Source organism: Pan paniscus, chromosome 16, assembly GCF_029289425.2.
Source record: "Pan paniscus chromosome 16, NHGRI_mPanPan1-v2.0_pri, whole genome shotgun sequence".
NCBI lineage: Eukaryota > Metazoa > Chordata > Mammalia > Primates > Hominidae > Pan > Pan paniscus.
Window position 1 is genome coordinate 67,278,835 of NC_073265.2, and position 13,359 is coordinate 67,292,193.

General features: G+C 47.6%; 1 protein-coding gene across 1 annotated transcript in view; it reads right to left on the reverse strand.

Annotated features, from left to right (window-relative positions):
• TBC1D2B (TBC1 domain family member 2B) overlaps positions 1–12,485 on the reverse strand; it is an 83,383-nt gene extending 70,898 nt beyond the window's left edge. The window contains exon 1 of the mRNA XM_003813798.7: positions 12,067–12,485. Within this exon, the coding sequence (XP_003813846.4) occupies positions 12,067–12,426 (360 nt within the window). The 5' untranslated portion in view covers positions 12,427–12,485. The remainder of the gene's footprint in view (positions 1–12,066) is intronic.
• Positions 12,486–13,359: the final 874 nt, after the last annotated feature.

Here is a 13,359-nt window from a genome sequence, read left to right on the forward strand (position 1 = left end):
ATTTTTAAGCAAATACCATTTAACAGAGATTAGCAACTAAGGGTAATGGACTAGAAGAATAGGGCCTACAACTAGAACAAAGAAGAGCAAATGTGAGTTCACAGGAAAGTGGGCAATGAAAACAACTGGGCTTGTGAGGGATCTGGCCACATCAAAGCCTCTCACAGCCCAGGCCACCCAGCTGGGCTGAGCCACAGATTTCATCAAGACAAGGGCAAGGACAAGGCCACTCTCCGGACATGCTCGTCCCTACAGGAAATGTAGAAGCCTGTCAAAATACTTTCTGTTTCAGAGAGAAAGGGAGCACGAGGCCTCCAAGTGACCACAGGGCTACATTCCTATGGTTCCCTCTCAGCTCTGCCATTGCACAATGTGAGAGAGCCAAGGATGAGCTCAGGATAAATAACAACTCCTGCAGCCACAGCCTGTAGCCTATTGGATGGTCTTGCTCCACCTCTGCCCACATTGGCTTCCACACACTATGCAATACCACATTATTCTGCTTGATGTTTTTCAACTAAAACTAGGGCAAAAGAATGACAGACTTAACATGAAGTTTTAGGAAACGGAGTTGGGACAGGTTCCCAGGCTCCACCCACCAGAGATTTGGGAGGCAGTGGAGCCAGGTACCAGGAACCCGCCTAGTCTTTCAGTGAATTTACAGGCATGTTTGGGAACCACGGTGATTTCTAACAGTGTTTTAAGGTGGAGTTGGTGTCTCAGGAGTATCAGATGGTCGTCCTATATCATTGTTACCCACTTCTCTCTGGTGAAAAGCTGAGGGATCTGAAAGTACTTACCAGCTCTTTGGTGGTGGTGATCATTGCAATTCACCCTCCCAGAAATACCGAAAGATGCCAAGTGAACACTGTTCCCTCCTGGAGCCTCCCTCTGAATGCTCAGGAAGGAACCCTAGCACGTAGGGTCTGCCAGCCACCATGATCAGCAAAGGAGACAGAAACCTTGGGGCCAATGGAGAATTGGGCCAAAAGCCACTCCTCTGCAGCATAGAAACTCAGAATGCAAAGAAGATATGCAGCTATAAACCACAGAGAGTCAACTCGAGGATGGAGGGCTCACACTTCACTGGTCTTCACACAAGCAGTTTAGTTATTTCTAGTCCACTTAGAAAGCCACCATCATACAGGGTCAGTCTTTTCTTCATAGCCAAAGAGAACATTCATCATCGGGAGGAGAGCAGTGTTTCACAGGGAAGCCACAGAGATCTGCAGCAGAAGGGCTGGGATGCTGGAAAGAAAGGCAGATTCCTGAGGCCCACTCTGGCCTGCCAACTAAAGCAGAATCTCCAGGGGACGAACCCCACAATCTGCATTTTAACAGAACCCAGGAGGAGTCTTTTCCACACAAAATTTAAGAACTGCAGTTCTGAGGGAGATATTTTCCTTTAAAAGACAGAAACAAAAAAAGTCTTATCAGCATGTTACCTCTACGACAGTATATACAAGAGAGCTGTGTAAACAGTATAAAAAGTGGTTCACTTCTAAGGCCAGAGGGTATGCCTTACAGAGCAGAATGAAAAGATACAGCCATCTGCCAACTGCCTGTTTTCCTTTGACGAACCAAAGAGAAAACCAAAGCCACCTCCAAAGAGAAGCCCTTTCAAAAGGGATGCACCAGGCCTCAATCTCTGCCAGGGAAACATCACTGATGCCTCCTATTAAGTCAACCCCCACTGGAAGTTTATAACCTATGCTGTTAATTTCCAACCTCCATGTGACTAAACTTCTTAAATCTGTGCCCCAACACAAAATGGTTAAAGGTACAATTTGAGTCTCCATATACAACTACTGAAAAAAGAATAAGCCCAATTTTCTACTAATGGATTAAGACAGATATATAAAGCAAGTATCATCAAACTGCTGGGTTTAAAATGGTAAAATATCGTTCATGTGTTTGGAGAAGGAGAAGGTTTCAGTGGTAGGGTAGCTAGCTGTGGGACTCAGTTTCCTCTCTGTATCACACATGGGAAGGGGGCTGATCTCTGAGGGCCTCTCCAGTTCTAACTTTGGGATAATGACCCTTGAGCAAAAATAATGAATGCCTTCCTCCAGCTCCCAGAGCCACCTATTGACAATGCCCTAATCACACCCAAAACAGACACAGAAGCTCCCTGAGGCCAGAGGCAAAGCTTGACTCCTGCTCAACAAAGTCTGTTTGGTGAATGGCCAGTTGGCTGCATCCATTTAGAAAGCTGGCCACCTTCTCTGCAAGCACAGCCTCTCCTGAACACCAGAGAGCTGGAGAGGAAAATGAATACTGGGCTTGCTGCCTAGAAATAATTCCTATAATCCAAGATCAACATCTCTGATAACATTAGCCTGCCCACCTCCAGGCCACGGCCAGGCCTGCCATCTGACACTCAGCGACACAAGTCCCAGCCCAGGGGCAGTCTGCTCAAGGGAAGTCTGCTGGTACAGTAGCACTGGCCTAGGAAAGGGGCAGAAAGAAGCAGCACACGGGATCTCAGCTACCAAATCCCCACTTCTCACACTGGATTCTAGTTCTCCCAGGCAATCTCTGCAAAGGCTAAGAAAATGGCCAAGCATGCAAACTCATTAGAAGATGGTGATTCCCAGCTTACAGGGAACACATGTTGCTGATCAAACAGGAACTAAGTCTCTGAGCAGCTACGCAATTATACCAACATTTACTAACTCCCTTGTCCCATCTTCTTCAGGGAGCTTTCTTGATAATCAGTTATACAGAACTCTCCAATTCTGCAGTGTTCACCAAAATTATTACACAAATCACAGATTTCTGGCCCTGGGCCATATCCAGATTAGTATTTTACATATGGATGCCCCCTCCCCTTCATTTACTATGGAGAAGTGCCAGACTTCTCAGAATCAAAAAACTTGCAGACATGTGATATTTATCTCAGTGCTGAATACTACAGACAAACATGGTCCTCTTCAATGTTTTTTTCAAAACTCTTACAATTCTTTGATTATATCAGATGCTAAGCTATTTTTAAAGTTAACACTACAGTTTCTTAAATCAATGGAAAATTTTCACTGCTGTATTTGCAGCAAGAAGCATAGTGCTTAGAATATGATAGATGCTCAAAAATATTTGCTGAGTATATGGACACTACAAACGTCCGTTTCACCATGAAATGAAAGCACACACACCACACACACACACACACACACACACACACACACACACACACAGAGGATATGAGGGCCTAAAGCATGCATTTAGCCAACAAGCATCTAACAGGTGCTGGGATCCTCTAAGTATGAAAGGCACAGTAGTGAAATACACTGACAAAATCTCCTAGGAGGTGATGCTCTGGTAGGACACAACAGCAGACACTCAAAGACTAGACCAGGAGCAAAACCATCCTGAATCTGTAGCCGACTGAGGGCCTCCTGTGCTGGCTGGTGAGCTACTGCCTGCTGGACAATCACGAAAGCCACAGTCTCCCCAGGGATCCTCTCAGCTTCTTGCCCCTCACATGGCCTCACATATCCGAGTGCTCAAGATGTTTACTGAACTGAGCACTCCAGGCAAAGTACTTCACAGAACACTAGTTACAAGCCACTAACTAGTCACCACTACCCAGTTTACCATTTCCACATTGCATTCACTCTGTGAAAGCAAACAAAACCCAGCTGAGGGCTGGCCTGACAGGATATGGGTGAACACCCGATCAAATGTCATTAAGATCCCACTACATAAATACCAGAACCGAAAATTGCTAATGAAAATGCCTCTCCCTCTCCCAAACTGACAGTCACTTCTACAATGGTGGGGTCTTTTTCTTTCTTTAGAGGAAGGGGGTGTTACTGTTTGTATTTTGTTCTGACTGGAGGTGGGAAGTCTGCACCCCAGTGGCTCAAAGGTAAAAGCAACGGATCGAGGAGACTGGTCCACCCCCCTCAGACGTGAGGTGGGAGCTGGTACATCTGAATACTCCTTCCATTTCTCAAGAAATCGTCATCTCCACGGAGGAAGGAAACTGGTAATGTGCATATGAGCAAAGCAAGTGCAGCAGGAGAGAAGTCAATGCCGGGGGCCATTAGGAATGCTTCAGGAAAGGAAGTCCACCAGGGCAGGCCGGCCCTAGCCACACACACACCTGCCAAAGCGAGCTTCACCCATCACAACACCCACCACTCAGAAACAAAATTAAGAAGCAACTGCTCAAGATAGGTTCAGCTTTGCATTTATCTACTTTTAAATCTGTTTGCCAGTACATAACATATAAATACATCAACCCTTCGTACCCAACACGATAATCCTCTAACTTAGTTACATAAAAATACTAGGCATGACCAAACCATCAGTGCCACAGTCCAAATGTGTGTCCCTGCAAAATTCACGTGTTGAGACCCAGTCCCCAAGATGATAGCATTAAGAGGGAAGCCTTGTGGGAAGTGATTTAAGTCATGAGGGCAGAGCCCTCTGGAATGAGATCAGGGTCCTTATGAAAGAGGCCAGAGTGGTAAAAGGAATTTGAGGAGAAAAATACATTTAGATAGATAGATACATACATACATATATACAAACATACATAGATGGAGGCCCCAGAAGGAACTTGTCTGTCCCCTTCTGCTATGAGGACACCACTAGAAGGCACCACCTCTAAAGCAGAGTGAGCCCTCACCAGACACCAAATCTGCTGGTGCCTTCATCTTGGGCTTCCCAGCCTCCAGAACTATGAGAAATAAATTTCTGTTGTTTATAAGCTACCCTGTCTATGGTATTTTTTCACAGCAGCACAAATGGCCTAAAACAATCTATCTGGGAGCAGAAGAAAGAAAAAAAAAACCTATTTGTCAAACCCTGCTTAAAACTCTCTACTGACTCTAGCTCTTAAGATGAAGACCAAAATCCTGCCCTGGCCCAAGGCCTGCCTCTTCCAAAGGCTATGTCCCCTTCACTCCTAGTTGCCACCAGGCACTCCTTGAGTCCCACATGCAACCAGCACCCCCACCTAAGGGCCTCTGCTTATGCCATTTCCTCTCCCTACAACACTTTACTTCCTCCTCTCCACCCCCACCCCCGCTCCAGTCAACACCAACTCATCCTTTGAGTCTCAGCTCAAATGTCGCTTCTTCAGGAAAGTCTTTCCTAACCCTCCACCAACCATAAACCAGATCAAGATCCTGAACTATACATGCATTGCATATCTTTCCTTTCAAACTTCCTAGCACTGGTTGGTGTTTGTTATATTTTATTAACGTCTGTCCCCCCCACCTACTGAAAGCTCCAGGAGGACAGGGACTGTTTGTCTTGTCCAGTCATATCCCCAGTGCCTAAGCACACACAGTGAGTGAATGAGGGGGAAGCTCCTGAGGCCTTCCTAGAACACAAGTCAGTGAACTACAGCCTGCGGTCATTTCCAGTCTCTGCCTATTTCTGTACAATCTACAAGGCAAGGGCAGTTTTAACATTTTTATTTTGCTATTTTATTTTTTTGAAACAGGGTCTCCCTCTGTCACCCAGGCTGGAGTACAGTGGAGCAAACACAGCTCACTGCAATGTCCACCTCCTGGGATCAAGCAGTCCTCCTGCCTCAGCCTCCCAAGTAGCTGGGACTAAAGACATGTGCCATCATGCCTGGCTAGTTTGTTTTTTGTTTTGAGACAGAGTTTCGCTCTTGTCGCCCAGGCTGGAGTGCAATGGCGCCATCTCAGCTCGCTGCAACCTCTGTTTCCTGGGTTCAAGCAATTCTCCTGCCTCAGCCTCCCAAGCAGCTGGGATTACAGGCATCCGCCACCACACCCAGCTAATTTTGTATTTTTAGTAGAGACAGGGTCTCACCATGCTGGTCAGGCTGGTCTCAAACTCCTGACCTCAAGTGATCCACCCACCTCGGCTTCCCAAAGTGCTGGGATTACAGGCGTGAGCCACTGCATCCAGCCACGCCTGGCTAGTTTTTTTTAATTTTTGTAGGGATAGGGTCTCACTTTGTTGCCTAGGCTGGTCTCGAACTATTGGGATCAAGTGATCCTCCCATTTCGGCCTCCCAAAGTGCTGGGATTACAGGAGTGAGCCACTGTGCCCAGCTAACATTTTTAAATGGTTGAAAAAAATCAAAAGAATATTTTGCGAAATGTGAAAATTATATGAAATCCAAATTTCAGAGTCCATAACTAAAAGTTAAAACACAGCTATACTCATTCTGTGGTTGTTTCTGTACTACAACAGCATAGTGACAGATGTGGCAGAGTGCGCAAAACCTAAAATAGTATGTGGCCCTTTACATAAAAAGTTTGCCTCTGCTATAACAGTGTCCTTGGAGTCCTGACCATGGGCATGAAATATATGAGACCCGAAAATATGGAACTGACTGTAAGCTCTCTCCTCTGGGGAAGGGTGAGTCATAACCCCCTTTTGGATTCCTGATGTCTGTTAAATTCAGTGGGCATTCACTGAATGGCTGCCACCTCCACGACATGAGGCAAGAATGGCATGTAATACACCTGTATATTTGGGAGTTCTGGCTGATCACTTCTAAAGGGTCAGGGCTCACACCAAAACCAGTGCTTACTGGGTGACCATTTTCTATTCATTCATTCAAGAAATGTCTACCTGGGCACCTTACCTTAGTAGGTTCAGGCTGTTATAACAAAAACACCACAGACCGAGTGGCTTAAACAACAGAAATTTACTCAGTTCTGAAGGCTGGAATGTCCAAAATCAAGGTGCTGGTCAATTTGGTTCCTGGCGGGGGCCCTCTTCCTGGTTTGCAAAGGAATGCCTTTTTGCTGTATCCTCATAGGTGGAAGGGGAGATCATCTCTCCAGGGTCTCTTTTTATAAAGGCACTAATCCCATTCATGAAGGCTCCACCCTCATGAGTTAATTACCTCCCAAAGGCCCCACCTCTAAATATCATCACACTGGGAGCTGGCACTTCAACATACGAATTTTTCAGGAACACAAACACTAGTTTATAGCATGTCTCCTTTGTGCCAGATACTGTTGCAGGAGCTGAGGATACACACAGTCCTTAGGGAGCTTACCCTCTGGTTAGCAGGAAATAGGATGGAGACTCCCCTGCAATGAGGACTGTGTGAGGCAGTGGGAGAGGGAGATGGAATGCCACTGTGATATCACAAGCACAATACTGGACTTGCCTTGAAGGAACTTACTAATTGGAAAGCCATGAAAAGTTAAATTCCCATGACTTAAAGAGTTAAATAATGCTTCAAGACTGAGCAGATGCCCTAGGGCAGAACAGCTTAGAAGAACCAAACAGCAAAGGAGGCTGGTTCACCACATCTATTTTGCACTGAACACAATATGATTACCCAAGCCGACAAATGTTTGTCATTAAGAGAAATTTCAACACCAGGGAATGTGCATTCCCACAAAAGTGGTTAAGAATAGGGGTACACAGCTATTCAGTTACATGTGGCTCAGAAACCAGTACACATGTCTATTTAGCACCAAGCACCTACAGAGGGAGGAATTCATTTGCTGACGGTCTGATGACGCTCTCTTGCTCCAAAGACTGCAGAGATCTGGAAGATCAAGGCTGTTTAAGCTTCACCCTCGGTCAGTCACATGCTCTCCTTCCCCTAAGTGCCTCAGATTCCAGCAGAGCTCTGTGAGAAGCCTCCAGCACCCCTACACACAGAGAGAGACGCACACAGGAAGCATCAGCCTCTGCTAGACCCTTGCAGCAGTTTCCAGACATGTCCAGCAAAAGGTACTAGGCATCCTGGTAAAGAACTGGGCAGTAAAATGTTCCCTTGTGATACTCACTATCCAAAAAGGACAGATATTAAATGCAATAAAAGGAAAGACTACTACTACGCCTTATCCGATCCCCAACAAAGTCAAAAAAAAGTAGACTTGTCAGAACAGACAATACAATTAGATACTACACATTTTAGACATTCACTGTTCCTGCAGCCTCTACTTTCAGAGAGGGTCTGAGTCTAGCTTCATAATGTTGGCAAAATCACATCCCCTCTCTAGCCTCTATTACCTTATAAGGCACCAGATCAAATCCCTAAGTTTGGGAATAGAGGAGTTTACCAAGAAATTCCTGTATCAGCTTTCATTAAGACTTACATAGAAAAACATTTTGAAAAAGCCCAACAAAACCACAGCTTCTCCAGAGAGGGCTGAAAGACACTTTTAAATAAGAAAAACATATGATAATACAATAAGAAAAGTGCTGATTTTTCTTTACTTTTTAACCCTCTGTGATAAGAAATGGTATTTGTAAAATTATACACAACTAGCTGAAGTCTGAGCAGGGCTAAATCCTAACTTAAAATCCTTAGAAATCAGGGTCTCCTCTATGGCTGGGCAGCCCTAAAGTGAAACATTAAGGCTTAAGGGACTCAGTTCTTGCATTTGAAAGACGAAAAGGAAGATAAATTTGTAATTTCCATACTTACACCATAAAGATTTTACTCCTACAGCTCAAAAGAAATAACTGTACAATGAAATTTAATTTTCTTAAAACACACGCCTGGCTGGGTGCGGTGGCTCACATCTGTAACCCCAGCACTTTGAGAGGCGGAGGCAGGTGGATCACGAGGTCAGGAGTTCGAGACCAGCCTGGCCAATATGGTGAAACCCCGTCTCTACTAAAAATACAAAAATTAGCTGGGAGCGGTGGCACGCGCCTATAGTCCCTCAGCTCGGAAGGCTGAGGCAAGAGAATTGCTTGAACCCGGGAGCCAGAGGTTGCAGTTAGCAGAGACTGTGCCACTGCACTCCAGCCTGGGCGACACAGCAAGACTCTGTTTCAAAAAAAAAAAAAGAGAGCAGGGTTTTAGAGTCGGGGTGTTTTCGCTTGTTTGTTTGTTTGTTTGTTTTTAAGGTGGAGTCTCACTCTGTCACTCAGGCTGGAGTGCAGTGGTGTGATCTCGGCTCACTGCAACCTCCGCCTCCCGGGTTCATGCAATTCTCCTGCCTCAGCCTCGCGAGCAGCTGGGACTACAGCGTGCGCCACCATGCCCAGCCAATTTTTGTATTTTTAGTAGAGATGGGGTTTCACCATATTGGCCAGGCTGGTCTCGAACTCCTGACCTCAAGTGATCCACTCGCCTCGGCCTCCCAAAGTGCTGGGATTACAGGCATGAGCCACCACGCCCGGCCTTCTCCTCCCTTCTTCCAGAAAGCCTTGCCTGATTTCCATTCCCATTGTTGTATATAGCCAACACTCGGTACTATCTTATTCTGTGACCAATTTAATTTTACATGTCAAAATATTCCTCCATTGTCAGTAACCCAAAGGAAAATGTATTTCCTTTCTTTAAAAAAAGAAATATTCTGAACCTACAAAAAGATGGATAGCATAATAGGACAAACACTGATATACCTATGACTCAGTCCAAGAAATAAAACATTGCAAAACAGGAGAAGCCCTGAGGCACCCATTCCCAATCACATCCTCCCTCTTCCCATCACAGGCAACCACTACCTGGAAACCAGGGCTCATCAGCCCCATAAAGCTCTTCCCCTCGCGAAAGAGCATACATCCTTATGATCTGTAGTACTGTTTCACATGACCTTCCTAACCTTTCTATAAGTGGTATCATTCTGAACACAATCAGTGTGTAACTTACTTCTTGTTCAATTTTATTGTTTGTGAGAGTAATCCACGTTGACACCTATAGCTCTAGTACCTTTGTTTACTACTGCATAATATTCCACTATATGAATACACTACATATTTGGCCAAAGACACTGCTTGATGTTTCATATGCCATGTAGTGCCTACTATTTTCCATACCACTATGGAAAATGTGCCAGCCATTTTCCATAACATTCTCCAGAATCCTCACAGCCACCTAATGAGGAAGGTATGATTCCCACTAGACCAAAGAGGAAACTGGAGCAGGGAACTGGTGTAATTTGTCCAATATGTGTGAGCAGCAGACTCCTGCTTCAAGTTCAAGTCCATCGAAGTTTAAAGCCACACTTCTGACAATGTGCCTTGTAACCATGCTTATGTAGATTCTGATTTATTTATTTATTTATTTTTTATTTTTTTTTGAGATGAAGTCTCACTCTGTCACCCAGGCTGAGTGCAGTGGAGCGATCTCTGCTCATTGCAAGCTCTGCCTCCCGGGTTCACGCCATTCTCCTGCCTCAGCCTCCCAAATAACTGGGACTACAGGCACCCGCCACCATGCCTGGCTAATTTTTTGTATATTTAATAGAGATGGGGTGTCACCGTGTTAGCCAGGATGGTCTCGAGCTCCTGACCTCGTGATCCACCCGTCTCGGCCTCCCAAAGTGCTGGGATTACAGGAGATTCAGATTATTTTAATGAAAAAAACTGATAGAGTTCTACAGTCATCTGGGAAAAATGTGAAACACGATGCTCTATTTTCTTTAACAAACATCCCACAGGAAATTCGTCCGACACAGGGACAGCCCGTATGTACACTGAGGAAGAGCCTCTGCCTTTGGCAAAGGTCTCCCACTAGGGTCATTACCAAGTTTATACAGGCACTCTCTAAGTAAGCCTGTGTAGGACTGCAACCCGAGTTGGTTTTCTTTGGGGAAACAGGCTGTCTGCACCCACTTACAGACAGGACAGGGGAGCCCAAGAGAACATGGGAATCAGATCCTGCTTGAACTGGCAAAAGCTGAGTCAGCAAAGCTCTAAGAACATCTCCAGGGAGCAGCTCCAGCTGTTAGCAGCTCTGGGGGTCTGAGGAACAGTCCTCAGCTCACAAGGCCAGGAGTTTGCCTACTCTGCTCTCCGCGTGGCCAGCTTTGAGAGCACTTTCATACATCCCAGCCCAACCCTGTTGCTCTGGAGAAAGCCCAACTTGGAATACGGAAGAGGAGTGAGAGTGAGGGTGGAGACTCACAGAAACCAGGCAGGGAGCAAAGCCTGGAAAAAGGATACCCAGCTCCAGGCCTGGGCCCAGATCCCTCCAGGTGCTCAAAGCAGGTGGGCCCCTAGGAGGTGACAGTCTAGTCCCCCAGAACTCCCAAGGACAGGGGAGGCCTTTCAGCACCAGGACTCCTGACTCTACTCTCCTGCTTCTACATTGTATCTCTCATTTTGTCTGTCCACTGGAGGATTAAGGGAGCCTCAAAGGAGCAAGGCATAACTGGCTGAAAAGACCTCCTCCCACCCATCCTGGACAAAGCAAGGAGGAAGAAAACAGGATCTGCCACCTACTGGCTGTGTGACCTTAGCTGGAGCATCCCCGTCCACTCTGGAGGAAAATGTAGTGGACTGTCTCTAAGGGCCCTGCCATCTGACTCTGTCTACAGTGCTAAATGCACTCTGGCTCACGCCTGGCATCCCAGCACTTTGGGAAGCTGGATGGGGAGGATGGTTTCGGCCCAGGAGTTCGAGACTAGCCTGGGCAACATAGTGAGACCCCGTTTCTTTAAAAAAAAAAAAAAATTTAATTAGCCAGGTGTGGTGGCCCGCACCTGTGGTCCCAGCTACTTGGGAGGCTGAGGTGGGAGGATCTCTTGAGCCCAGGCATGGAGGCTGCAGTGAGCCGAGATCGCACCCCTGCACTCCAGCCTGGACAACAGAACAAGATCCTGTCTCAAAAAGAATAAATAAACAAATAAATAAAAGCACTGACATTTACTGAGCAGTTTAAAGTATAATTCATTTAATCCCAACACCCCATGAGGTAGATACTACTGCTATCCCATTTTACAGAGGAGGCCGCTGCAGCGCAGAGCGGTTCACTGAGGTACCAAGGCTATGCATAGGCAGAGTTCTAAAGGAGGCCCCAGGGGTAGAAGCCTACGCTCACGGATGCCTGGGAAGGCTGCACAGGACATCCACGGGATGGTGGGGGTCGGGAGACACCAGAGACGGGCCCGAGGTTAGGCGCAGAGGGAGATAATGGGTCAAGGTGTCTGAGGAAGGAGACGGGGCTTGGTAGCCCCAGCGAGACTGGCCGAAGCCCAGATAGAGGGGAGGAGATAGGAACGAGGGCGGGATGTGGAGAAGCAGGGAAAGGCAGGCCGACGTGGGCAGGGGCGAGGAGGCCTTGGAGGAAGGAGGGTGGATGGCGCAAGCCAGTGGCCGAGGCAGGGGACGCCGGCGGAAGCGCGCGTGCGGCTTTGGGGCGCGCGGTCCAACCTTGAGCACCGTGACGGCTCCCGCGCTGTGCACCTGGAAGTGCGCGGGCGGCTCCGCGCCCGGCTCCGCCGCCTCGTCGGGGCCCTGGTAGCTGAAGCAGGCGTCCGCGATGTCCAAGTGGCCGAGGGGCAGCGCGTCCTGCGGACTCTTGAAATAGTAAAGGTAGCAGCGGCGCGCGTCGAACACGAACCAGCGGCTGCGGTAGCCACGCAAGGGGCCCTTGCCCGACAGCTTCTGCAGATAGCCACACAGCCGCGCTGGCTCCCGCGCTGGACCCGCCCCGGGCTCCGCGGCCGCCCCCTGCGCCGCGCCCTCGCCGCCGCCGCCGCCCTCCTCCGCCCGGGCTCCGGCCCCCGGCATCGCTACCGCGCGCCAACCGTAGGCGCCCGCGCCCTGCGCCTCCGCGCCGCGGCCGCTGCGCCCCCTACCCACTCCGCACCGCCCCTTCGCTCCGCACGGCCCGCGGGCGCGCAAAGCACCCTGGGACTTGTAGTCTCGCCCCCGCCCGCCCGCCGGCCGTTGCCCCCTCAGCCCCCGGAGGCAGGGTCCTGCGACCAGCACCCCGCGGGTCAGTTGCCTTCGTGCTACCTGGGCTCCAAGTCCTCGCCCTGCCGGATGAAGCAATGGTCTATTTCTTTATGGCAGTGTAGGTACATGGGAGTGTGCATCTCTCAAAACCCAGCGGAGTGTCCGCTTAAAACTGCATTTCACACTGTGTATCTTATTCTAAAAACTTGATATTTAAATCTCCCTCCTGCCAGAGTCTCAAGCTAATATTGTAAAAATGAGACAGCCTATTGCCTGGTGCTGAGTGGGTGCTCAGTAAATATTTGCAGAATTCATGAAAGCCAAAGCGTTTCCTGCCTCTCCAGACCTCAGTTCATTTATTGAATTCAACATATATTTATTGAGCGCCTTCTGAATGCCGGGTACGGTTCTGTATGCCAGGCCCTGGCGGATACAGCAGTGAACAAACCAATCATTCTCCTGCCCTCGTGGAGGTTATATTCTAGTAAGGCAGGGAGGTGACACACAAGAAAGCAGATAAAAGTAATGTGTGCTATGTTGTATAAACGCCGTGATGACATGTAAATGATTACCGCTTAAAATAGCACCTAGTATTTATCAGTGCTTTATAGATTAACTTATTTGAACACTCACAACCTGAGAAGGCAAATCTATTGCTTTGTAATAAAGCAAAGAGAAAGAATGAATAAGACCAAGTATTTGCTAGCACAACAGGGTGACTATAGTCAAAAATAATATAATTGTACGTTTAAAAATAACCAAAAG